Source organism: Neopsephotus bourkii, unplaced genomic scaffold (genome assembly GCF_033783945.1).
Source record: "Neopsephotus bourkii isolate Nb327-2 ecotype Australia unplaced genomic scaffold, CSIRO-AGI_Nbou_v1 NB_414, whole genome shotgun sequence".
NCBI classification, from domain to species: Eukaryota; Metazoa; Chordata; class Aves; order Psittaciformes; family Psittacidae; genus Neopsephotus; species Neopsephotus bourkii.
In genome coordinates, this window is record NW_026900918.1 from 987,017 (window position 1) to 1,011,855 (window position 24,839).

Here is a 24,839-nt window from a genome sequence, read left to right on the forward strand (position 1 = left end):
CTGAAAGGGTCCTCAACTGTTGTGCCATCACTACTGGATGTTTTGACCCCACCTGGAACACAGGGTTCAGCTCTGGGGCAGCAATGCCCTTGTGGGACGTGGAGCTGCTGGAGCAAGGCCAGAGGAGGCCATGGAGATGCTGCAAGGGCTGGAGCAGCTCTGCTCTGGAGCCAGGCTGAGAGAGCTGGGCTGGGGCAGCCTGGAGAAGAGAAGGCTCCTGAAGGGGAGACCTTAGAGCAGCTCCAGTGCCTAAAGGGGCTGCAGGAAACCTGGAGAGGGGCTTGGGACCAGGGCCTGTAGGGACAGGCCAAGGGGAATGGCTTGAACCTGCCCGAGGGGAGACTGAGCTGAGCTCTTAGGCAGAAGCTCTTCCCTGTGAGGGTGCTGAGGCGCTGGCACAGGGTGCCCAGAGAAGCTGTGGCTGCCCCATCCCTGGCAGTGTTCAAGGCCAGGTTGGACATAGGGGCTTGGAGCAAGCTGCTCCAGTGCAAGGGGTCCCTGCCTGTGGCAGGGTTGGAGCTGGAGGAGCTCTAAGGTCCCTTCCAACATGAACCAGGCTGGGATTCTATGATTATGCTGGGCTGAGAATGAAGTTTAAGGTAAAGTGTGAGCTTAGCAACAGATCACAGCGCACATCATCTGTGTCCAGCCTCAGCAGCAGCTGGCGGAACCGTGAAACGCCATGAGCAATGTTCAGTGCTAGCCTGGAGCTACCCTGCACAGTGAGGACCACGGGATCCCTGCAGGGAGCCCCATTAGCAGCCTGTGATGTGGGCCGAGCCGCAGCAGGGACCCGGACAGAAACAAAGCCTCTCCCGGCTCAGCACCGGGGCACGGGCCCCGGGAGCGAAAAACATGCCCACGGAGAACGGGACGAGAGGAAGAGCGCAGGCAGCGCCAAAGGCTATTGGCTGTCACCGCCGCCCATCCCAGCCCCACCACCAATAGGAGCGCAGGGCTTTGCGGCTGTAACGGGAGGTTGCCCTCAGCCCCGCCTGGGCCAATAGCGTGGGAGAAGGTGGGCGGGGACCCCCCAGAGCAGCGCGAGAGGGGAGGGCAACATGGCGACGCGGGGGGGGCCCGGCTGACACGGCGCTGCCCGTTCCCCATCCCCGGGCGCTCCTCACCGCCGCCGCCGTTCCCCCTCAGCGAGAGGCCGCGGAGCCGCTCCGGCCGCGCGGGGACCGAACGGGGATGAAGGCTCCGCAGGCTGCGGCGCACCGGCCGCCCCCGACTCCTTCCCGCCCTCCCCGGTCACCTTCCCGCGACCCCGGCGCGGGGGGTGCGTGAGGGAGGAGACCCCCTGAGGGAAGGGTGTCGCGGGCTCCCGCGCAGCGCTTTACCTGGCCGCCTCAGTGCGGGCTCCGCCGTTGCCACCGCCTCCTTTTGGGGATATTTTTTTAATGTTTTTTTTTTCCTTTTTTTTCCTTTTTTTTTTATATCTTCTTTCCGCCTCCCCCTCCCCTCCCCCCAGGGGCGGACGGGCTCACCCAGCCGGCGGCGGGAGGGGAGGGCACAAGATGTCGGCTCCGTCCGCTCCGGCTACCGCCGCCGCCTCAGCGCCACCTCCTCATGCCGCCGCTGCCGCCGCTCCTGCCCCGGTGTCGCTTCTCCCCCCCAGCACCCCCCTTCACCCCCTCCCCGGGCTGCCGCCGCTCTCGGTGCCGTGCGGAGGCAAAGGGAGGGGGGGCGCAGGGGACACCCGCACAAGATGGAGGCGGCGGTGGTGGTGGTGGTGGCAGCGGCGGCGGCGTAGCCCGGCCGAGCGGTGAGGGAAGGCGGCAGCCAGCGGGCAGGCGGGGGAGGGGGCTGCCGCGCTTCGCTCCCCCCCGCGGGCAGGGACCGCCCGCCCCTCGCCGGTCCCTTCCCACCCCCGGGCCGCGCGGCGCGGAGGCCCCCGGGGGGCTGCAGGGAGTGGGGGGAGTCCCTCAGCGCTGGCCGCACGGCGGGGGGGGGAGGCCGCTACCTCCGTGCCAGGCGAGGCGGAGGGGAGCGGGGGACGGGCCCCTTCCTCAGGGTTGGTTTGCGCGGCATCCCTTAACCCGGAGCGCTGCTAAGGGAGCGCCGGAGCTGGGCAGCCTGGGGCCTTGCTCGTTGGGGTGCGCTCATCCCGCACCCGCTTTTTGCGAACTCCGGAATAGGCAGGAGAGCGTAACCCTTGGAGCCTCAGCTCTGCCGCCTTTAACCCAAACAAGCACCCTCAAACAAATGAGGGGAATAATAGGAATCCGTGTTTATTTTGTAGTCTGAGCCTTGAGGTGCAGCTGGCTTCCTGAGGTGTGACAAGGTGGAAGGATAGCGAGAGAGGGACCAGGAGGAACCAGCAAGGCTGAAATTCTGTTTGCAGCTGAGATAAGTGGTGAGGTAGGAGCTGCAGAGGCTCCTACACTTACTTTTTATAGAGCACAGCACATACTTGGGCAGATGTATGCTCCACCTCCCACTCGTATCGTGCAGAGCGTTGCATAATCTGAATTCATAGAATTAACAGAAATGGGGAAAGAAAAAAAAAAGTGCTATTTTCCATCATTCCCATCCAACTATAAATCATTTTGTCTCTTCACCTATGTTAGGTGTGGAATCTGAGAGCAGCCAGTCTATGCCAAATCTGTTGGGAAGTACACGGGGCAGACCAGAGCTGGTTGAAGTCTTAAAAGCATGAGAAAACACATTACTGCTGAGCAGCCTTACATGTCAACCTCTAAGTATTCCTTTTGTGTATACCTTTTAAAGAATCTACTGTTCCCATATCAGAACTCCAAAAAGAATAGATTCTGTTCTTGTCCTGTATGAAAAATGAACTATCAAAGATTTAAAGTGCCAGAAGTCCCACTGATCTATGAAGGTCTTATCTAACCCAGGAGAACAGTGCAACAGCACGGTCTGTATATAATCTGTAGCTGTTTCTGCTTCCAAGTTGGGAAGCCAGTTAACCTGTACATTAAATCATTTCAATAAGTGAATCACTATCTCACTTGCCTTCTTCATGCAACAACTTGATCTTAACTGTATCTGTATTGGATTCCATTTTTCCTAGCACTTTTGGTGTCTGTTTTTGTTTTAAATATGATAAGCTTTTGCAAACTTTGAAGCTTTATACTCTTGTTGGAGTTGCACTGGAACTGGCAGTTACAGCCACAGTGGGTTCCCTCTTGCAAAGATTTGTTCATGCCAAGGATGTGAAGAACCCTGCAGTGTTCAGGAGGATGATTTGTGCACAGTGCAATACACAGGTACCTCTGAAGGTTGGGGGCCATGTGTTACAAGGTCAAAACAAATTACCCATCATGCAGGCTTATAATAGAGCTGTGGGACTAATGTGTTATTTGAAAAAAAAAACAACCAACCCACTGCCATTCTGAGCTGATTCTGATTTGAATTCTCAAATCCCAGAGGCACAACTCAGCTCCTTGATACCCTCCCAGGTTTAAAAGGGTGCAACGATTTCAAATGAAATCAGCCTGATAGGACAGGGAGCTGGTGCTGGGCATCACGTACACATGGTGAGCTCCAGAACCAAGGGGACTCAGACAGAGCTGGGCACCTTCAATCATAGTCCAGTTGTCCTTATCGAGATGTATAAAACAGACTTCAAAAAGGGAGATTATTTGGAATGAGCATTACCCTTTTTTGACTGATGATTCATTAAGCCTCATCAATGAGCACTGCTGTTGCCTCTGCCTCAGGTGTTTGTTGTGAGTTTTAATTCAGAATAGGTGAAATCAATGCAATTGCTAAAAAGGCCTCATGCTCCTGAACAGCTGAAAGTCTGGTTTCTCTGAGAGATTTGCCTTGGCTACTGGATTTGCAAGTGCTCAGCTGCACTTTCTGGGTGAGCGTGGAGCATCAGAGGTGACACAAACACCATCTCCTCAGTGATGTTCTTTTTAACCTTAACATGCAAGTCCCAGTTCTCAAACCTTTCTTCAGGTAAAGCATTCTGAAGATGGAGCTGAAATGATGATTGATGGTGGGAGGGTTTTTGGTTTTTTTCAAACAAACTTGGCTAAAAGGAGTGAATTCACTTCCACGTAACAGGAAATCAATGACGGTTGAAGATCTATACTAACCTTACAGCATTATTTAATAGACACAATCTAGTAAGAGAGTTATCAATCAGCCTAAGTGCTGACTGAATGAGTTGTGAAGCAGCACTGCCTGAACCTTGCATTAAAAGCTTATAAACCCGTGTGCTTCGGAATGGCCTTTTAGAGAGAAATTGGGCAAAACAGCCCATAAACCACATTCACCTGGGAACTCTAACATCTTCAGAGTGTTGGATTCCATCTTCAAGGTGCTTTCCCACCTAAATGATTCTGTGGTCATTGCAATTAGTGCAGTGAGTGTTCATCAGTTTTGGGGATCAGTCAATTAGTAGTGGCTATTCTGGTCTTTGTTCAGTCTTTCACCTCCAGAGCAGAGCTGCTCCAGCCCTCGCAGCATCTCCATGGCCTCCTCTGGCCTCGCTCCAACAGCTCCACGTCCCTCTTGTGCTGCTGCCCCAGAGCTGGATCAGGGCTGCAGGAGGGGTCTCCCCGGGGCACAGCAGAGGGGCAGGATCCCCTCCCTGCTCTGCTGCTCACGCTCCGGGGTGCAGCCCAGCACACGGGGCGGGGGGTTCTAGGCTGTAAGCACACACCAATGGGTCATGAGGAGCTGCTCCACACCCAACACTGCACCCCCAAGTCCTTCTCCTCAGGCTGCTCCATCCAGTCTCCCCCAGTCTGAGTCTGCCTGGGACTGCCCCAACCCAGGGGTAGCAGCTTGTGCTTGATGAGCTCCATGATGTTCACATGGTCCCGCCTGTCCAGGCCCCTCTGGATCCCATCCCTTCCCTCCATCATGTTGACCGCACCATACAGCTCAGAGGCACCACAGACTTGCTGAGTGTCCCAGCCTCTGTGGATATCTCACTAGAGGTCTCAGCTGTGTTCATTATTTTCTAGGTTTTTCTGCTCTTCCATTATCAGACACTTCAAACCTGGAAATTATTTCTTTAGTCTGCACCTAGAATGTGAAAAGGTCCAACAGGAAATCAGATTCTCAGATGTTTTTACAGAATCAGAGAATCAGCCAGGTTGGAAAAGACCTTTAAGATCATCAAATCCAACCATTTCCTATAGGGCAAGTATGCACTTTCCTAAGAGGCTGGAGACAGTTTCACAACTCCACACCAAAAGGTTTCTGGATGGTGCCTAAAGCGTTGTAAATACCGTATCTCAATCCTGGTCGTTTTGTGGTGTCTCTTAGGAAAAATAAAGTAATAGTAATTGTTGCTGCATCTGCTTTTCCCTTCCCACTTACATCTAGAAGTTCCTAGTAAATCCATCCCATAAAACTGCAACTTCCCAGACCTAACTAGCTGTCAACAAGTCTTACACAGAAGGATTGGTTATAGTAAAGGCTTCACTGTGCAAGTAAAACTAAAGCTGAGATAATAAGCTCAGAAATAAATGTAGGAAAACCAAGAAACATCTGTACATTAGGTGAGACATTCGATCCATCTCAGTTTTTATCACACATCCTTCATACATGCAGGAAACTTAATTCTGGCCAGCCTCATTTATGGAATTTTCAATGTTCACTTAATGGTTGAATGAGTTTTATCACTCGCTTTTGTATTTTTAAGTATGTAAACTATGCAAGGGGGAGAAAACGTAACAAAAGTATGCAGGTCAGCCAGCTGGCACAAGAGAATTTCTTCTGCCTAATGGGGTCTGTCAGGGGCTCCCCATTTCTTGTGTGGAGTTCGGACTGTTTGACTGACCACTTGGGTTGGGTGGGTGCTTTTCAATCTCCTTTCATGAAACGTGAGCGTGATTTTGTTTTCCCTTTAAGCAGCTCATTCCTCTTCACTGCAGTGAGTTGTCAGATGCTGCAGGAGCCCTGGGATGGTTGGTCTTCAGAGAGAGAGAGACTCCTTTCATTCCAACTTGCTCTATTTCCTGCCATCTATTCAGAGTTCCTGCCTGGTGCATACCACAAACCCAAGCACAGCTCCAGGGCTCTGGGCTTGCAGAGCACCAGCTCCCTGCATTTGTCAGGATACTGGGAATGGCAGAGGAATGGTCTGGCTCTTGGACAGTGTGCCGTCACTGCATGGGGTTGGTGGGGGAATGATGAAACTCACACACTGGCTGTTGGGGTTTGCTCTTGAGGTTTCAGCAGGAACTCTCAAAAGAGAAAACCTGCTGAGAAAGCCAGTCCCTGAAACACAAGGTGTGTCCTGGAAGTGTACTCAGCAGAAGGACTGATGCTGAGGAGACTTCACAGCCCTGAAGCAAGTGGGACTTGTATTTGCTTTTGCTAACAGCAAAATCTGCATAGAATCCCAGGCTGACTGGGGTTGGAAAGGACATTAACATCATTTAGTTCCAACCCCCACATAGCCCACTAGGTTGTGTTCACCCTTGTTCTTCTCACACGCATTCAGATCAGAATTCCCCAGTACCTCTTTATCGGTTAGACAGACAATTCCCCTTTGGAACACATTATTATTTTAAACTACAGAGGCTCCTTTTCAGCTGCTCGTACATTCATTTATCACAGAGATGTTTTCTCCCTCAGCCATCACGACGGAGCACCAGCCAACTCCAGACCTCTTCAGGTCTGCCCATCCCCTTTTGAAGAGGGGCAAGATGATGAAGAAATCAATCCTATATTCCCATTTAAAGCAGTTCATGAGTTCTGTCTGAACAAGTTCTTTCCCTTAACAGATGACTTTCTGAAAGCAAGCCTTGTACTCCTAAAGCCTCCATAGATTTACTCAATTTCCTCCACAAGAGTGAGCTTTTACAAGTCTTCCCTCCCTCTCTGTGTCACATGAAGTAGAGTCAGGACTGGCCGTGTCCTGAGACACCTCCCCGAGCACTCACACACCCAGAGCTGGATGACAACCCACCACCACGGCCCACCAAGCCTCGCTCCCCCAGGGCACAGGCAGCTCCAAATGTCTGCAGCTCTCCCAGATGTCTGTGGCAGCAGCAGCGAGCTCCTCTCTGACCTCTGTTAAAAATTACATGGAGGCCCCAGCAGCCAAGGCGGGTGCCAGGTTCAAGAGGACATTGCAACTGCTGTTTGACCAGTGCAGCTGAACCTTCCCCTGCCACTGCCCAAGGCTGTCTCATGCTTAGAAAAAAGGGAGGATGATCCATTATGCTCATCAAGCTGAGGTTCTTCAAGAGAAAGTCATCAGGACACCACCTTTGGAGGGCTTTGTACCCAACTCACTGCACTTCAAGAGAATTGGGGGAACATCGCCACGGTTCTGTGCTTGCTGGCCCTGCCCAAGAGCAGAGCAAGGCAAAGGGCTTGTGCATGGCCCAGAGAGATACGGGTTAAGAGAAGCAGCATCACATCGGCACAGAACATCTGTGCAGCTGCAGCAGGATAACATCAGCACCATCATATCAAACCCCTGCAGTCACTGGGGGTTACCCGAGTACGTGAGCTGCCGCAGAGAGATGCAACATCACCTTGTCTGGTTCCTGATGGAGATGAGAACTCAGAAAGTTCTGGTAATGCTGGAGTTTTCCCTTCATTGAGGACTGGGCAGGAAAGCTGGATATTACTTAAGGCAAAGCAGAAAATGAGGGAGTTATCAAAAGTTATGTCCCAGCTAACCCAAACCAGAATGACTCAACAGCTACAGAAGGGGTGGAGAGTTGGGAACTACTGCCTGTATGACCAAGTTCATGTGCTTCTCAGCTAACAGTTATCTGTAGCTCCAAGCTCTCGTGCAGAAAAGACACTTGTCTCTTGGCACATGTCCCTTGGGATAGACTCTGGAATTACTGGCTAAACCTGACTGACTGTAATAGGGAAGAAGATGCTGACTAAGAAGATATTAATGCTGCAATCCAAAGGTATTATCACAGCTAGAAGCTGTACCTGCCTAGCACTGCAGTCAAGAAATAGCAGTGACCTGGTTTCACAGTAAGCCACAAAAGTGCGTGTGGGCTGTATTTCAAAAGGACTACTGAGATGTATGGTGTACAAGGTATCAGCTCTGGGGTCCCAAACCCAAAAAAGATGTGGGGCTTGAGTTAGTCCAGAGGAGGCCATGGAGATGCTGCGAGGGCTGGAGCAGCTCTGCTCTGGAGCCAGGCTGAGAGAGCTGGGCTGGGGCAGCCTGGAGAAGAGAAGGCTCCTGAAGGGGAGACCTGAGAGCAGCTCCAGTGCCTAAAGGGGCTGCAGGGAACCTGGAGAGGGGCTTGGGACAAGGGATGTAGGGACAGGCCAAGGGGAATGGCTTGAACCTGCCCGAGGGGAGACTGAGCTGAGCTCTTAGGCAGAAGCTCTTCCCTGTGAGGGTGCTGAGGCGCTGGCACAGGGTGCCCAGAGAAGCTGTGGCTGCCCCATCCCTGGCAGTGCTCAAGGCCAGGTTGGACACAGGGGCTTGGAGCAAGCTGCTCCAGTGGAAGGGGTCCCTGCCTGTGGCAGGGGATGGAGCTGGAGGAGCTTTAACCTTCCTTCCAACCCAAACCATTCTATGACTCTGATTCTCTTTGCAGAGAGAACATACTTTAAAATTTGAATGACTTTAGTGTACAACCAAAAGATGTTACAAACTGGCCCTGGAGGCAGGAACCAGAGGACTGTCTGGTTGGTCTGTGTTGAGAAAAACACCTCCCTCTGGTTATCTGAACACATTTCCAAAGCAATTCAATCCAGTCAGCTTGTCTGGATCTTCTCACATCATCCTACAATTCTTCTGGTCCCCATCCAGGGGAAAAAAGAAAGACTGTTGTGTTGTTTTTCACCCTGTACAAAGCTCTGTGCCTGCTGAAGGCAGAGCAGGTTTGTATGCAGCGGGCTGGGGAGACACATACTCTCCATCCCACCCCAAGCATCTCAGAAGGTGACTTCTTGTAGCTACCAAGAATTACTCACTAAGTAAGTGAATGAATTAAAATTTGCACAGGCAGACAAAAAAGTCAAACCCTCAGTGGAAGTGCAGTGAAGGGGCTGAAGCTCTTATTCAGAAGGATGTTCTCTAGCCCATGGTGGGTTTTGTGAGATATTCTACTTAATGAGTTTACCTTAGATGCAATTTATAATGATGCCAACTGAAGAAGCTGATCTGATACCAAGAAACTAAGGTACCTGAAGTTTTCTGTGCTCACCAAGTTGAATTATTGCATTCCCCCTTCTAATGCTTGATTGTTCATGCAACATACTTCCCTGCTTTTTTTCCCCTCCAGTATATGAGCTGAGCTTTAGCCCTGACAATTGACTGTTTTCCAAATGACCAGTTGAAATGTCTCTTCCAAGAGATACAGGCAGGGTGACCCGAGGGAGAGGGTGCTCAGCAAGAGATAAGGGTGGTAAAGAGAGAACCGTTGGGGAAAGCAGACTGAGCAGAACCCACTCCTTGGGATACCCGGTCTGTCAGGGTGGGAAGTGGCCTTGAGCTCCCAGGACGTGTTTGCAGCTGGCAATAAGGAGATAGCACTGATCAGAGGATGGAACAAGCAGAGCAAAAGAACAGAAGGCAGTGGAGCAGAGGGAGCTGTTGCAGCAAGTTTGGAGTTGCTCTGAACACAGACTCTTCCCAGGATGGACTGGGTTCCCACAGTATCCTGCAGCCAACACAATCCCAGCAGCATCACTCTGCTGGGTGCTGTGGGACTGCTCAGGGGCAGGGAATGCTCCCAGAGTTAGATCTTCTTGTGCTGAATTTCACTATTTCCGATTATTTTGCTTGGGACTCACTTCTCAGACAGTATTCCCTTTTCCTTGACCTTATCCATAATTGATGCACTAAAAGCTGTGCTTGGAAAAACTAATGAGAACAGAGCTCTCAAGTGGACAAACGTGAAAAAAATAAGTAAAAAAAAATAATAAAGAAACACCAGGTAAAATTCTCCCAATTGAAGTTGCAATGAGAATATATTTATCTTTTGTGTTGAAAACTGCTTGGGGTGCTTCCCCCTTTAGTAGAACAAAGTCCAGTGCTCACAGCATGGTGTCATCCTTGTGCTGGCACACAAAGCAGTCCCACAGGCCAAACGCTGGCCACCAGCACAACAGCATGGAGTAAACCTGATCCATGATCCAGCAGGGAATCTCAGCCACAGCCATACCAGTTGCTATAACGACATCCCACTCCGCTTCTTTGAGTCCTTTCGTGCAATGGGACTGAAGGACAAGATCTCCTTGTAAATATGCTCTTGAAAAACAGAACAAAAGAACCAGGAAGGTGTGATATTAGAGGACACAAATGAAAGTGTGAGTGTTCTCTGTGCAGAGAGGTGTTCAGTGGAGAGGTTATGGCAAGAGGTTATGGAAGCTGGAAGAGAGAGACAAAGCAGAGAGAGACAGAAGTCTGCCTGAAGAGCTGGAGGAATCTTTGCTGAATGCATAAAAGCAGAGCATGGCAAGGGAGCTATGTGCTGCCATCAATCTATGCTTTACCCAGCATGGAATCAGAATGGCTAGAGCAAGGAGGGACCCTAAAGCTCCTCCAGCTCCAACCCTGCCACAGGCAGGGACCCCTTCCACTGGAGCAGCTTGCTCCAAGCCCCTGTGTCCAACCTGGCCTTGAACACTGCCAGGGATGGGGCAGCCACAGCTTCTCTGGGCACCCTGTGCCAGCGCCTCAGCACCCTCACAGGGAAGAGCTTCTGCCTAAGAGCTCAGCTCAGTCTCCCCTTGGGCAGGTTCAAGCCATTCCCCTTGGCCTGTCCCTACATCCCTTGTCCCAAGCCCCTCTCCAGGTTTCCTGGAGCCCCTTTAGGCACTGGAGCTGCTCTAAGGTCTCCCCTTAAGGAGCCTTCTCTTCTGCAGGCTGAACAAGCCCAGCTCTTTTAGCCTGGCTCTATAGCTGGTGTACAGGAAAGAGAGAGGGGTAGGGAAGTCCCATGCTAAACAGGAGCTATTTTCTATGAATAGAAAAACTTCTTACTTCTCCACTCATCTATGGAAAGCTTTTCGTGTTCCAGAGAATCATCGTAAGACTCTTGTGCTTCGGTCTCCTCCTCAACGTCTCGGAACTGGTCAAAATAGGGGTGAGCCAACGCTTCCGTGGCTGTCACGCGCTTCTCCACATCCAGCTGCAACATCTTGTCAAGCAGGTCCACTGCTGCAGAAGACAGGAACAGGGCTAAGCAAGGTGGTGCTGGAGAACAGGCATCCTGTGCTGGGCCAGGTGCTCCCAACACTACATCTGCAGACCTAAAAGAGATTCCTCAACCTGACCAGGGGAGTGTGGAGCTCCCATTGGAGGGGACGCAAAGCCTGCCCAATAGCAGCCTCAGGGAGCTCTTACTAACAGAGCTGGAGATGTAAATGGTGCAGAAATATCAAACTAATCTTGAATAAGTCTTGCTGCACAGATGGGGCTGAAAGAACTTAAGATGTCATCAACTTCAAGATAGTTTTCAGTTTTAGTCATTCACTTTGGCCCCCACAACTCCAAGCACTCTTAACGTGAGTAATCTATACAGAAATCTATGCATCACCGGTAAACATGAAGGCAGGAAACGCAGATACCCCCTAGCCTGGCCCATCCCCCCTTGGTTTTAACATCTTAATACTTTCAGATCTTAGAATAGTTTTGCTCGCTCTTGCCTCTCATCTGCTCAGGAAAATTGTTCCTTGCAAGAGATCAGGTTTTGTCCTGAAAATTGCATTTCTTGGGTGAAGGGATCCAGGTTTTCAACGGTTTAGAGTTAAAAGAAATAACAGTTTATCAGAACTATGATGCCTTTGATGTGGAGCTGGGAGATAATAATGAACAAAGAAGAGGTGGTTTGTTTACCTGAACGCTACTGATCACTTAGCACCTGCTTGGCTACAAGGAACGACTTCTGCAAACCAATACTGGGAAAAACTGATCCCAACTCTCATACCAAATGGAGCTGATAATGCAACTGTCCTAATCCCATAACTTGCATCCCATAACCTCAACATCCTGTTCAACCCAGCACCAGCTCTCTTCTGGCTTGTTGATACAAGTCAGAAGTTTCTCTCTTCCTCAAATACTGTGTGTTACAGGCTGTGTCATTTTAAACTTAAAGAACTAAACAGCTAAGAACAGCAGAACATTGCCATGTTAACACCAGCAAAGACTTATTTGGCCTTTAATTCCTACTTATGTGCCCAGGGGCACCAACCTGCAAGGGAGGAAATACGAGGAAACTGTGAGAAGGAGAAAGAAGCCTGGAGCTGTAGTGGCCAACCTGCCCCCTTCCAGCAGTGAGAACTCCTGAGAACCCCTGGAGATGACTTACCCTGAGGATTGGCTTTAGGGAAAAGCACAGACAAATCCTTCTTGGGGATTTTAGGGAGGGACTTGATGTAACTCTTGGCCTGAAAGAGATGCGAGGAGGTGTGAGATACAGCTCTTGGGACTCAGGGCTCAGCTGAGCAAAGGCGACTGAAGAGAACAGCAAGTCACCCCAGATGCCACATTTTAGTCACCAGTTTGCATGGAATCATTTTAATCAGCTGAGACACAGGAATATTTCTGCTTTAAAGGACAAACTGGAGAACAGAGGAGGTTGGTAGTTTACTGGGGCATCAGGGACCTCACTCGGGTATCCTTGCAATCCACACCAGTTCCCAGTGCAATGCCAAATCCATCAGATGTTCCACTAGCAAAGAGAAGCATCTTCCTTGTCATGGGGAACAAGACTGCTGCCACTCACTCCTCTTTGGTGGTGGAGAAGCAGCCCCCTCCCATCTCAAAGCTATGGCCAAGGTAACCCCTCTTCACCGCACACAGCAAGACTCAAATCCACAGGGAACTTCCTTACCGCTTTGTCCTCCAGCTTCTCCACAAAGTCTTCTCCTGGATGCCCCGTTACTTTCAGGATCTGAGTCAGTTGATCCAGGTCTGGCAGCTGCGTTAAAGATCACCCATCTGGGGGGGAGCCCTGGAGGCCCCCAGCAGCTCAGCTGGGTGCTGCAGAGCCACAGGGCCTGGGGGAGCTGGGAGTAGGCTATGATACAAACCCAACAGAGCCACACACGCAGAGACTCAGGAGACTGCCAAAAACAGCTCAAGGGCTTTTTTCTTGGAATGCCATTTTCAGCAACAGATAATATTGCTGGCACAACTCTGCCAGGGGGTCTGCCATGGGCTTGGGGGATACGGGAGGTTTTGGGGTTGGAGCTATGGCTATGTGAAGTAGACTGACATAGAGCATATATGGCCAGCACAGAGGTGTATTTCTAAGGCTGGCTTGGCCTCCTCCCATTCTCTCCATTTCCCTGCAATTACCTCCTAGTAAACCAGACTGACTTCTGCTTTTCTCATTCATAAAAGGCCCTTCACACCCCCCAAAAACTATTACTCCCCCCCCAGGGAAAAGGTTTAACTTGAAAGGATACAGTCTTTTCCTTTAAACAGCGTTTTCCCAGTCAGCATTTCTGCCATGATACAGCCAATAGACCAGATATCCACTGTTCAGAGAGCAAAACAGACAAAACCAGGACAGTAAAAAGGCAGCCATGATTGCTGGGCTGTTGTTTTGTTGCTTGCATCAGGCACCAGTTTAAATGTCACTCCCATTTTCCACCCTCCCCTGTTGTTTCTACGCCACTAAAATCTCTGCTTTCATCACTTCCCGCAGGCACAAGCTCTGGGAGTCGTGCAACAGCTTTGAGACTCACTCTGCTTTAGGGAACACAGATGATAAAGAGGGAAAACATCTGGAGGATTATATGAGATGTGACCCAGGTGTGGTCCAGGGATCCCTGGGCTTGTCACCAGGCAGTCACGCTGCTGCTCACCTGTCTGGTTGTAATGCATCCAGTTCAGAATGACTTCTGGGGCTCTGTACCAGCGCGTAACCACGTAGCCTGTCATTTCAGCATCAGCGTGCCTGGCCAAGCCAAAATCCAAGATCTGCAGTTCACCAAAGGAAAAGGGAGAAGGAAAGGCAGAAAAGAGAAATCCTACAGGCAAGCAAGAATCTGCTTCCACAAGGAAACAAAGCAGATCCAATCAGATAATAAGGAAGCTCCGACTACACCACAGCCACCCACGGGACAGTTCAAAGAACTAACAGGTTTCTCTTAATTCCCTCGGGAATTGCAAGCTGGCTGCACAACCAGCTGTGTGAAGACCCTGCCAAAAGGATCAGTGCTGTGAGCTACCTGAAAGGTCATTTCTTGAAGCTTAAGTTTCAACTCCATGAGCTTTATTTAACTGAGCTGTTTCACAGCCTGGCAGCTCACAAGCCACCACCACTCACCCTTTCCTATCAAAACACCTTGCAGCTCACTGGCAATGGCCTCTCCCTCGGTACTGGAAATGAATATCCCTTGACCCAACCTCTCCAGCCATGCCCTGTAATACACATTGCAGAAGAGAGGTGCCAGAGCACTGGACCACTGAGCTGCAAGGAAACTCCTCAGAGCGATACTGAAAATAGCTTTGTGCAGAATCACAACCACCACGTCAATGAGAACCAAAGGGCAGCTGTGGCTGACTGCAGTTATCCTTCAGGGATAATACACCTAACACAAGTATTGCTCAGCAGGATTGAATTTACTTAGGAAGTCGTTAGGAACTGCCAAGAAGCAGGAATTATGACAACAGGATGTTCATTCCAAGTCCTGGGCCCTGATTCAGCAAGTTACATCAGCAGGTGAGTATTTCCCACTGCCTGCAACCGCTGAGTAATGCAACGCCTTGAACCGGGTCTCAGAAGGAGAGAGGAAACATGACAGTGCCAAATTCCTGCTGGCAGAGCAGTTCCTCCACAATCTGATATGCTGCAAAGTGGTGCTTTTCCACCTACCTTCAGCTGACAGTCTTCGTTCACAGCCAGGTTGCCTGGCTTCAGGTCCTACAACAGACAAGAGTGGAGTCATGAGGATGTCTGGAGTTGCAACACATCCACATGAGCCTCAGCCAAACCTCTGCTTGCTTTTGACAGGGTCCCGTAACATCCCAACTCCAGTGTCTGCACAGCAGAGTCACTGTGCTGCTATACTGTACAGCTTTACATTACTGATTCTTTTTTTTCTGAAATAGTTTCAATTCAGAAAGCATCATAAAACCTTCCTCAGCTCATCAGCAAATACGGCGTTTCCTAAAAAAGCTGCACAAATGATCAAATCCAAACAGATACAGGATATAGGAGGAGAAAGACCTTAGAGCAGAGAAGGCTGTTAGTGAAAAGACGTTTAGGAATTCATTCACTTTACAACCAAGCTGTGTTTCTCCTAAAGAGACAAAAAGCAGAGGAAAGGCACGCATGAACTCACCCTGTGTATGATGCCAGCTGAATGGATATACTGCAATAAAAAGAGAAGGCACAATGTGATCGCCAGCAGACAAGACTTGCTGGTCTCCAGCAGAGAAATGAGAGCTACAACCAAGAACTTGCTGAGAACATGACTCTGCAGCAGGCTGCAGGTCCCCGGGGTAGCAGATCCTGCACTGAAGCCCCTGCACTTGATTTCTGACTATTTGCTATGATACTGCCACTCTAAAGAGGAGGTGTGGAGCAGCAGAGGAGAGATGAAGCAATAGCTCTTTAGCACAAGCATACCAATAGCCTCAAACTATCAAACAAAGGCATCAGGATTACAGGGAGGAGCACAGGCAGCAGATGACAGGAAAACTTTGTTATTTTGGGTGTTAAACTACGTGGAGAGAAAAATAATCTAATTGTCCAGTCGCAAAACCTGACTACATGGCTTTTGTCGTACCAATTAAACCTTCTGTGTGCTCTTCCCCCCTCTATTTAAACTTCAGGTAACAGTGATCTGTGGAAAGGTGTTATTAAGATGAACTCATTGGTGCCTGGAAGTCCCTGCTCTGACTCCAGGTGAGGGATGTTCCACCACCTCCACACCCCAGGTTTGACTGCCCTCAGCTCTCAAAGCTGGTTACAGCAGCAAATCCCTTCCTTATTCTATTGAACAGAAAATCATTCCCTCCATCTGCTCCCTGAGAGCCTCTGTGAGGAATTCAGCAGAGGCTCCTACTGCTGCCAGCCTCTTTCTACACAGTTTTGCTAAGGGTTTTGGCTAGTCAAAAAACAGCACAACTGCTGTCATGGTAAAACCAGTTGCCAGGGTTAGGACTGATGCTTGCTTCAATAGCCAATTGACTGATGTGAACAAGCAGTCGCTTTATTGATGTGTGCTGGAAAAAGAGCAGCTCAACAGCAAATATCTCAGGGGATGCCAAGAACCCCCCCAAATCTTCCAACTAGTGTTGGAAGGGGGTTTAGTTATGGTCAACCCAGAGGTGACATGTAGAGGAGACACAGGGAGTCACTAAACTCCTCCAGTCCCACCTACCTTTAGCCCTTTCAGCATTTGGTAGACCAGGTACTGGATCTTTTCATCACTGAATTCATGTCCCATGATCTTTTGTAAGTCTGTCCGCATGTATGGCATCACCAGGTAGCTAAAAGGCAGTAAGACAAGGCCCTGAGTCTAGAAGAAAAACACAGGGAACCAGACTAGCCTTGTTCTCTCTCACTTGGGCTTCCTGGGGATTTTTCTGGCTATGTAACTTACTGTAACTAAGTTGAGTTGTTGTGACAGTGCTGCTGGGTGACTAGCACAGCCTGCAGTGATGCTGGGAGTTCACCTGCTCTGAAAACTGCTTTCTCTCCTCCCCTTAAATCAGATATCTGACATCAAATAAGGTCAAGGATGTTTCAAACTCCAACGATCCTGAATTAGTTTACTTTAGACATCAAGTGATGTCGGTTCCAGATGGCCTTACACCATCCAGGAACTGAAACATCTTGTGCAGCTTTAAAGAGTCTTGCAAAATCGCTGTGTTTGCTTCCAAATTTATCTTGGTAATGTTCTGCAGTCCTGCATTGGAAGACACTGAGCTTCCTCCAGTCTTTGGCCTGCATGCTGAGACTGCTCATTAGTTGATAATCTTCAGCAGGAACTGCTCTGAGAACCTTCAAACACTTCTGCAGGCTGTTAAACACCCAAACCCAGGCACATGCTGCTCACGCCCAAAGATGGGAAAGGGAAAACCCACCCAGCCTAACCAGCAACTGAGAGAAATGCCACAAGAAAAAGAATAGCCAGTATTGAGAGGAGAAGAAAGCCAGATCTTTAAAATTCTGTTCAATTACTGAGAGGGCCTGATGAACAATTCTTGTCCCATTCTGAGCACAGCTTCTTAGCTCAGCAGTCCCACAGGCAGCACGTTAGCATGGACCATGATGCCTGTGATATGCCATGGAATGTTAGACACCTTGCTCTATCTGCACTGTGTTCTTCCAGCTGCAAGCATGGCATGGGGTCTGTTTGTGTGTCCTGGGTGGTTTAACCACAGGAATTGACTTGTGCTTTTGCTTCTGTTTTGGGGGGATGGCTGGCTTTAGTCTGGCCCCTTTTCAACCCCATCTATGGGACTGCACCTCAACCTGATCTGTTACACTGCTGCTAAGTCATAGGCACCTTGGGCAAGGGCTGAGTTAGACAGAGCAAACGTGAACTTACAAATCCTGAAAGCCCTGGTAGGAGGCAGCAGAGGTGAAGACATCAAGAAGGCCAATGACCTGATGGAGAAGAGAAGTAGTCCACAGTTAAACCTGGAAAGCATTTGCTGAGCACGTGTGGACTCAGGTAGCAGCGCTCCATTGGCACACGCACATGGGTGAGCACCAGGAACATCACCTGAGGAATGTGAGGACTGCTCACTATGCTGTGCAGCTGCTTTTCCTCTTACTAATACACAGGAGCACCCATTACACATCTCCTTCAGCCTGGTGCCAACTGGGCACAGCAGGCAGGTAGCAGTTAAACCCTGAGACTGCCCACATGTGCCAAGAGTCAGGACCTTTCCATTAAAATAAAGGTGATGCCACCAGAAAGGACTCTCCCACGTGGCAAGAACCCCACCCTGTTTCAGCACAAATGGAAAGAAATCGTAGCATCAGGGAATGGGTTGTGTTGGAAGGGATCTTAAAGCTCCCCCAGCTCCAACCCCTGCCACGGGCAGGGACCCCTTCCACTGGAGCAGCTTGCTCCAAGCCCATGTGTCCAACCTGGCCTTGAGCACTTGCAGGGATGGGGCAGCCACAGCTTCTCTGGGCACACTGTGGCAGTGCCGCAGCACCCTCATAGTGAGTACTTACATTCTCGTGTTGCATGTGCTTCAACAGCATGAGCTCTCTGTATGCTCTCTTGGCAAAGATCTCCGACTGGAATGGGCGGCAGAGCTTCTTGATAGCCACCTTCTCCCCTGTCTTCTTGTCTATGGCCGAACTGTGGCAGACAAATAAAAACCAGTTCTGACATCAGCAATATTTTGGGATACCAAAGGTCTTCTCCTAAGGAGGAACTAACTCTGGAGCTTGCAGAAGAGCAAAGAAAGGCCTCTTGAGAAACCCACAGGAGCTCTGCACAGGCAGGCATTGCCCCCTATAATCTGGGCAGCAGCCTGTGCACTTTGGAGACCTAGGTGGACACCAAACACAGCCTCAGTGGCCAGGAACCTGCAGAAACAAGCTGAAGCTAACAGAGCTGTGAGAAGAGGGAAACACAAATGGGTAAAGCTCGCAGTTAGTTCTGACTCTGCCTTCCCTTTCCCTAACACAGGGAATAAAGGGAATAAAGCAATTCTTGCTTTGCCATCTGCTTGGAGACTGTTGTCTTTTAAGGTACTTCAGCTGCCTTTGTTGTGCTCTGGAGCAAAGACAGCGGCTGTCACACACTGAAAATACAGGCTGCTGGAGTGAATTCTCCCACATTTGGGACCCTGGATGCTACACAAATGCTTCTGTGTTCAGCAGGTCTGGCTGAAAGTGAGCAGCTTCTATGAAGCAAATGAAAACACAGCACAGCAGCTGTCATTGGAGATGTGATGTGTTATTCCCTCTGGTCACATGTGCTATTTGTGGCTGGATAGGGTGATCCTGTGATGCCTCCTCTGCTTCCGGAGGCTCTTGGGTTGCAAGGGAGGCTCTGGGTCTCACGAGACAAGAAGTGGGAGACAGTCCTCAGTCTGGAGAGCTGTAATCTGGCATCTCAGTGGTGTTCCCCAGAGGGATCTTGGTGCCTCAGACCCATCTCAACCCCTCCAAGAGACAGAGAAGCAGAAAGGGCTTTCCCTGCACCAAAGTGCACTGCGGGTTTCCAGGGCAGTTCCCACTGCTTTGTAAACCCTGATCTCCATGGGAAGTGGGAGGGCTGAACATCAGCATGTTCAGTCCCACAGCACAGGGTAACCAGGCCAACATGAGTGCTGGCATTAGCCCTTTGCAGGTGTCCTCCAGCCTTGCACAGGCACCTTCCCCACCTCCTCTGCAGGAACACAGGGTTCATGCTGCCACAGTCCCCAGCTGCCAGGCTCCAGCCACTGCTCCTTCCTTGAGGCTCTCAGAGGGGCAGGTACCACAAAACTGAACCAATGATTACTGTATCCTCCAGGGCCATCATTCAGAGGCAAGACATCATAAATCAACAGGGAAATACTGTTTATAACATCACAAACAGTTCATTTTGTTGGGTTAAGGGGTAACAGCATTAGGAGAGGTGGGAACATCCCACTCCGTGTGACTTTCCCTATGGTTCAACACTGCAGAGGGGTTATCAGCTCCTTGCTGCACATCTTGGAAGCCTGTTGCACAGCTTTTCCTGACTGTCAGCCACAGACGACGAGTTGTGGTGCCTCCAACATCAGTCTGGGCTATCAATAGCTCCCGTCAACCACCCTGATATCAGGGCAACCCTCCTTTGTCCTTTCCAGTTGTTCAAACTTGTGCGTGATGAGAGCAAAAAGCATCCTTTGGGAGCGTTTGATGGCAATTTCACCAATGCATTCAGCTGGGAAAGGCAAAGGGAGAGGCAAGAACAGCTATACAAGGCAGCTTCAGTGCTGAAGATCCCAGTGATGAGTTGTCTCAGCTTCAGGGCTTGAGCAGGCAGAGAGGACAGCACAAAGGCCTCCAAGGAGCCAGGGAAGGAAGCAGAAGGGACTTGGACCAGAGAGTCAAACAGGTTCAGGTTTAGGGCAGGTTTCCTGATTAGATAGCGCATGTTTTCACTTGCCTTCCCTGGAGCAGCCAAGCCCCCAGTGCAGGAGAGTCTGTGATGGAGCCCCCAGCCCAGCAGTGACTACGCTGCTTTCCCCCTTACCATAAAGCACAGCCAAAGTTAATTCAAGGTGATGCAGCCAGGACCGGCTGGCAGCAATGGGCAAGACCAGCACTGAACGGTCAGAATCACAGCATCCCAGACTGGTTTGGGTTGGAAGGGACCTGAAAGCTCCTCCAGCTCCAACCCCTGCCACGGGCAGGGACCCCTTCCACTGGAGCAGCTTGCCCCAAGCCCCTGTGTCCAACCTGGCCTTGAGCACTGCCAGGGATGGGGCAGCCACAGCTTCTCTGGGCACCCTGTGCCAGCGCCTCAGCACCCTCACAGGGAAGAGCTTCTGCCTAAGAGCTCAGCTCCATCTCCCCTGTTTTAAGTTGGAACCCATCACCTCTTGTCCTATCACTGATGAAGAGTCCCTCCCCACATCCTTGTGGAAAAATCTTCTTCCACCACTTACATTCAGCTGGAAACTAAATCACTACAGATATGGGCAGAATTAATGAGGGAATTAACACGTTTGCCGTTTTTCCTAAGCTAGCTTCTCAGCTGATCAACGGGGTATAAAAACCAGCAGCTCCAAATAACGCTGGGACCAGAAAACTTCCCAGCACTTCCCAGCAGAGGACAGCAAAGTCTAAAACTCCACAGGCTTCCACCTCGGCTTTGTGAAGGAATCCTCTCTGCTGAGCACTGCCCATGGATGCTGCGACCACCACACCGTACTCAGGGCTGGTTCAGCACCCACTGCTCCCTTCCCCGAGGCCTCAGAGCAGCCGAGACTATCACAGGAACCAGTAAAAGATGTGTCTTGTTGATGTTTGGTTTTCTCTGGAGTGCAAAGAGACTTTGGAAGGATTTCTCTTCCCCTTTTATGTCCTATTTTCTTTCAGTCTTCCTGCTTTCCTTTGTGATAAAAATCAGACAATATTGTGCAAACAGCACAAATTAGCATCCTTCCAGTATCTGAAAGGGGGCCTATAGGGATGCTGGGGAGGGACTCTTCATTAGGGACTGTAGTGATAGGACAAGGGGTAATGGGTTAAAACTGAAACAGGGGAAGTTTAGATTGGTTATAAGGAGGAAATTCTTTCTCCTGTGAGGGTAGTGAGGCACTGGAATAGGTTGTCCAGGGAGGTTGTGAATGCTCCATCCCTGGCAGTGTTCAAGGCCAGGTTGGACAGAGCCTTGGGTGCCATGGTTTAGAGTGAGGTGTCCCTGCCCATGGCAGAGGGGTTGGAACTTGATGATCTTAAGGTCCTTTCCAACCCTAACTGTTCTATGATTCTATGATATATATTAAAAAAAAAAAACAAAAAAAAACCAAAAAACCAAAACAGACAGGTTTAGGCTTGCCTGGTTTTGAAAGATTCATTCAAGCATCTCAGAAGCTTAAATGAACCTGAACAGCAAAAGGGGGAAAGAAAACACCGGGTAGCTGGGGGATAAGGACAGAGCCTGGGCCCCAGGGTGTCAGGATCAGCTGGGCCAGCCGGCAGACTGCCTCACACCTACAGCAGAGGACACGCCTGCTCATGCAGCTCGCTGTGTTTCAAATCAAGTGCTCTGCTGAGGCCTTGGCACTGGACTGCTTCAGATTTAACCTTTCAGAAAGCCCCTCTAAAGCAGGCAAGGTCTGACTTGGGCTTGCTCTCGCTACAGGTGCCTTTGCCCAACTGATTCATTAACAGCAGTTGTGCTGCTCTCTTGCAGGCTGGGCATCACCCCCAGCCTGTGACTGATCCTGGTTTTGAGTAACTCCTGTTTTAGTTTTTCTAGCTGGAAGCTGAATCAAGGTGGCCATTGTATTGTATTGTCCAGCTCCTTTTCCAGGCAGCACAGCATAGAATCATAGAATGGAATCACAGAATCAGCTAGGTTGGAAAACTCCAACCCTTACCCCCGGGCTGCCAGTACCACCAGTAAACATCAGCTGCCTTGAACCAAGTAGCAAGGCCATGCCACAGCAGCCCTGCTGCAGACAGCCAGGTGTCTTCCCCTGGTTGTCTGACACAAGTCTCAATGGAAGCTCCAAAGCTGCCTGATCCCCAGTGCCAATGGGACACCCCAAGGTGCCTCCCTGTCCCCAGCAGCCCTGCCTTGATCCTCAAGCTGCTGTCTAAGCACACCCACCGAGGTGACTCCCCTTTGCCCACCCGGGGCCACCACAGGAGGAAGCATCTCAGCTCCTGCAAGCAAGCAGGTCTCCAAGCCGCTGCCTGCACTGGAGCGGGAGGCAGACCGCCTTCATCACACATGCAAATGTCCTTCCCTAATGGAGGGGTGCCCAGAAGCACCTCCTCGCTTCCCCCTGCCGTGACACTTCAACACCCCGAGCTGACCCCATGCGGGCAGGGCCCCACTCACCACACTGAGCCGTAGGCTCCAGACCCCAGCGGGTGGAGGGATGTGTATCTCCTGGGCAGCTCCCAGAGGGTTTTGTTCACCTCCTGTCTGTAGAAGCCTCTTCTCCTTGTGATGTTCATCGCCCGGCGGGTGTGGGACTGCCACCCCCCCAGAGTCCTGGTGTACGGGAGGGCTCCTGCGCTGCTCAGAGAAGCTCCCGTGAGCTTCCTCCTCCGCTCTCAGGGGCAGTGAGCGCGCAGGGACATGTCCTTCGGCCCTCCCTCCGCCTCCACATCGGGGAGGTGAGGCATCAGGTTTCACGACACGCCTCGGTCTCTCCAGGTGCCTCTGGGCTCTGCCCCACAGCTCCGGGAGCGCCGACACCGGCACCTCGGCCGCTGTGCTGCCACCAGGCACCAGCACGGCAATGTCTTCGGGTTGGGGTCTCGTGAAATCCTGACCCTGATGAGTAAGGACTCGCGGAGCCGGGGAATCCGGGGGACAAGCCACAGCGCCTCGTCAGACAAGCGGGAACATTCTTCCTTCCAGCTAATGGGGGGCAGCTTCGGCTCCTCGTGATGAAGGGCAGCAGGCCGATACGTCCGCACAACAGCGAGAAGGCGATAACCATTTTCTCCCAAGCCTAGCTTCCCAGCAGTTTTCCATCTTCCGTCCTTTCCACCTTCGCTGCAGAGACTGCAGTGAGGAGGTTTGGGAGCGGCTGCGAGACGGGTTCAGCCCAAGATCTGCTCCTGCCCCAGGCTTTGCTGGGTCTTGTTCTATCTCCTCCAGCAGATCTCATCCCTTCTCAGGCCACACAGTGCTGGGGTTCACTGCTGCACCCACCAGGACCAGGCCAGCAAACCCAGCCTGTAAGGAAGCCCATTCCTGGTGAGCAGGGAGCACCTCGACATTTTGCTGCAGCCTCAGGAGGCTCCGGTGGGGCTCCCACACAGGAGGTAGGTGATCCTACACTTCCCGAAGGAAGTGACTAAGCTGTGCCTTACCAAGCCAGCCCAAACTGCTCACAGAGTGTTTCGCCACCCTCACCCCAAGCCTGCCTGTAGCCTGTGTGCCCTCCATCCATGCCACCCATAAAGGCAGCCCTGCTCCGAGTGCATCCGCATGGCAGGACCAGAGCCAAGCTACCTGAGAAATGGGAATTACGGAAAAAAAAACACCACAAGGGGGTTCAGAAAAATTAATTTTACCTCCTTACAGGCAACCAGTGCGGTATGTATCAACCCTGACCCCTTCAAACAGCCACAGCAAGGTCCTACAAACCACCACCAAGCTGCTATGGCAATGTTTTATCCTTGCCTATGCAAATACATGTAAATAAACCACAGCTGTAGCAACTGCAGTCAGGAAACCAACCTACAGCTGGCTTGGTGCTATAAATACACCTGTGAGCAAGAGGTGTTACAGCAAACTCCCTGGACTTAAGCAAATATGTAACTTGGTTGTTATTTTATGAACACAGCTCTTGCTCAACTACACATGCACACACAGGTCATTGTGCACAATTAAGGAGTTCTAAATACCTAGGGCATGTCTGGGCTGTAGAAAGATGAATTAATTCAAGTGACTGATCCAAACTGAATAGGAACCTTGAGTTAAGTGATTTCATTTTGTACAGGGAGTTTGTTTCCCCAACCCAATTCTCACTGATTTTAGCTGTTTTTTTTGCTTATCAGGTTAGATGATCTTAAAGTCCCTTCCAACCCTCACCATTCTGATTCTATATTGTAACTGAGCACATCCTGGAATTGTCTATCTTGGGTACTCTGGATTCTTTTTCCTCCCAGAAAACAGTGTCAGGTCCTGGTGGGGCTTTTCCCCTCCTCTCTGTTTGCACCAAGGCAAGCAGAGGGTGAAGCCAGCAGGAGGGCAGCTCCCACACAGCCGAGAGAACACCCCACACTGTTCTTGTACTCACTGTGACTGCTGCTGGGGAGCACATGTGTGGTGGGTATCTGAGCTGGATCAACTGGAACCACCTCAGCAGATAAGGGCACTGGGAACATCAGTTACTGAGGGTTTGGTCAACTTCAGTCAGTTGTTCTTCAGCGTGAAGTGCACCAACACTCAACAGAAGTCAGAAAAGCTCCACCATGGAGCCATGAAGCTCCTGCTCCTGCCAACACCCTTCCACCACCAACTAGATGGCAGCTGAAGAGGAAAACAAACCACTTTTAAAAAGGGCAAACAAACACAAAGCAGTGCTGCTGGGGAAGGGTCCCCAGCCTGGACAGGTACCAGGCTATCGTGGTTTTGTACCAAACAGAAAATACTTTCTTCTGCGTCCAGTACTCGTGGTCAGACTCTGAGCTATTTTTGTAGCAAGTAATTTCTTTGGGACAAGTATGGACACAATCCAGTGTCAGTCAACAGGTCCTGTAGCCTCAACCCCCATGCCCCAGCCACCACACACAGGATCCCCTTCAACACGAGGGAGGAAT

General features: G+C 50.7%; 1 protein-coding gene and 1 long non-coding RNA gene across 4 annotated transcripts; one reads left to right on the forward strand and one right to left on the reverse strand.

The window, feature by feature from the left end:
- Nucleotides 1-1,027: 1,027 nt before the first annotated feature.
- Nucleotides 1,028-2,817, forward strand: LOC133210246 (uncharacterized). 2 transcript variants are annotated; one of them, XR_009724894.1, is made up of 2 exons: nucleotides 1,028-1,601; nucleotides 2,246-2,817. It is a non-coding gene; the product is annotated as an uncharacterized LOC133210246 (long non-coding RNA). The 2 variants fall into 2 exon arrangements; XR_009724893.1 differs by lacking the exon at nucleotides 1,028-1,601 and adding an exon at nucleotides 1,614-1,768.
- Nucleotides 2,818-9,872: 7,055 nt separating this feature from the next.
- On the reverse strand, nucleotides 9,873-22,552 carry MAPK13 (mitogen-activated protein kinase 13). Of its 2 annotated transcripts, none has more exons than XM_061349445.1 (12): nucleotides 22,399-22,552; nucleotides 18,075-18,204; nucleotides 17,437-17,495; nucleotides 16,264-16,372; nucleotides 15,220-15,249; nucleotides 14,751-14,798; nucleotides 13,738-13,852; nucleotides 13,336-13,407; nucleotides 12,759-12,838; nucleotides 12,234-12,312; nucleotides 10,907-11,080; nucleotides 9,873-10,171 (listed from the first exon to the last, which is right to left on the reverse strand). In XM_061349445.1, the coding sequence occupies exons 1-12, from the start codon at nucleotides 22,515-22,517 to the stop codon at nucleotides 10,092-10,094; spliced, it is 1,095 nt and encodes a 364-aa protein (XP_061205429.1). In that variant the 5' UTR covers nucleotides 22,518-22,552; the 3' UTR covers nucleotides 9,873-10,091. The 2 variants fall into 2 exon arrangements, with proteins under 2 accessions (XP_061205429.1, XP_061205428.1); XM_061349444.1 differs by having other exon boundaries at nucleotides 10,907-11,083.
- Nucleotides 22,553-24,839: the final 2,287 nt, after the last annotated feature.

What these genes read in the sequence shown, in the direction of transcription:
- MAPK13 (XM_061349444.1), bottom strand. Translation starts at nt 22,517, where the DNA reads ATGAACATCACAAGGAGAAGAGGCTTCTACAGACAGGAGGTGAACAAA. An exon ending in AAATGCTGAAAGGGCTAAAG is followed by an intron (nt 15,250 to 16,263) that starts GTAGGTGGGACT and finishes TTTTTATTGCAG; the next exon opens with TATATCCATTCAGCTGGCAT. An exon ending in AGAAGCTGGAGGACAAAGCG is followed by an intron (nt 12,313 to 12,758) that starts GTAAGGAAGTTC and finishes CATCTCTTTCAG; the next exon opens with GCCAAGAGTTACATCAAGTC.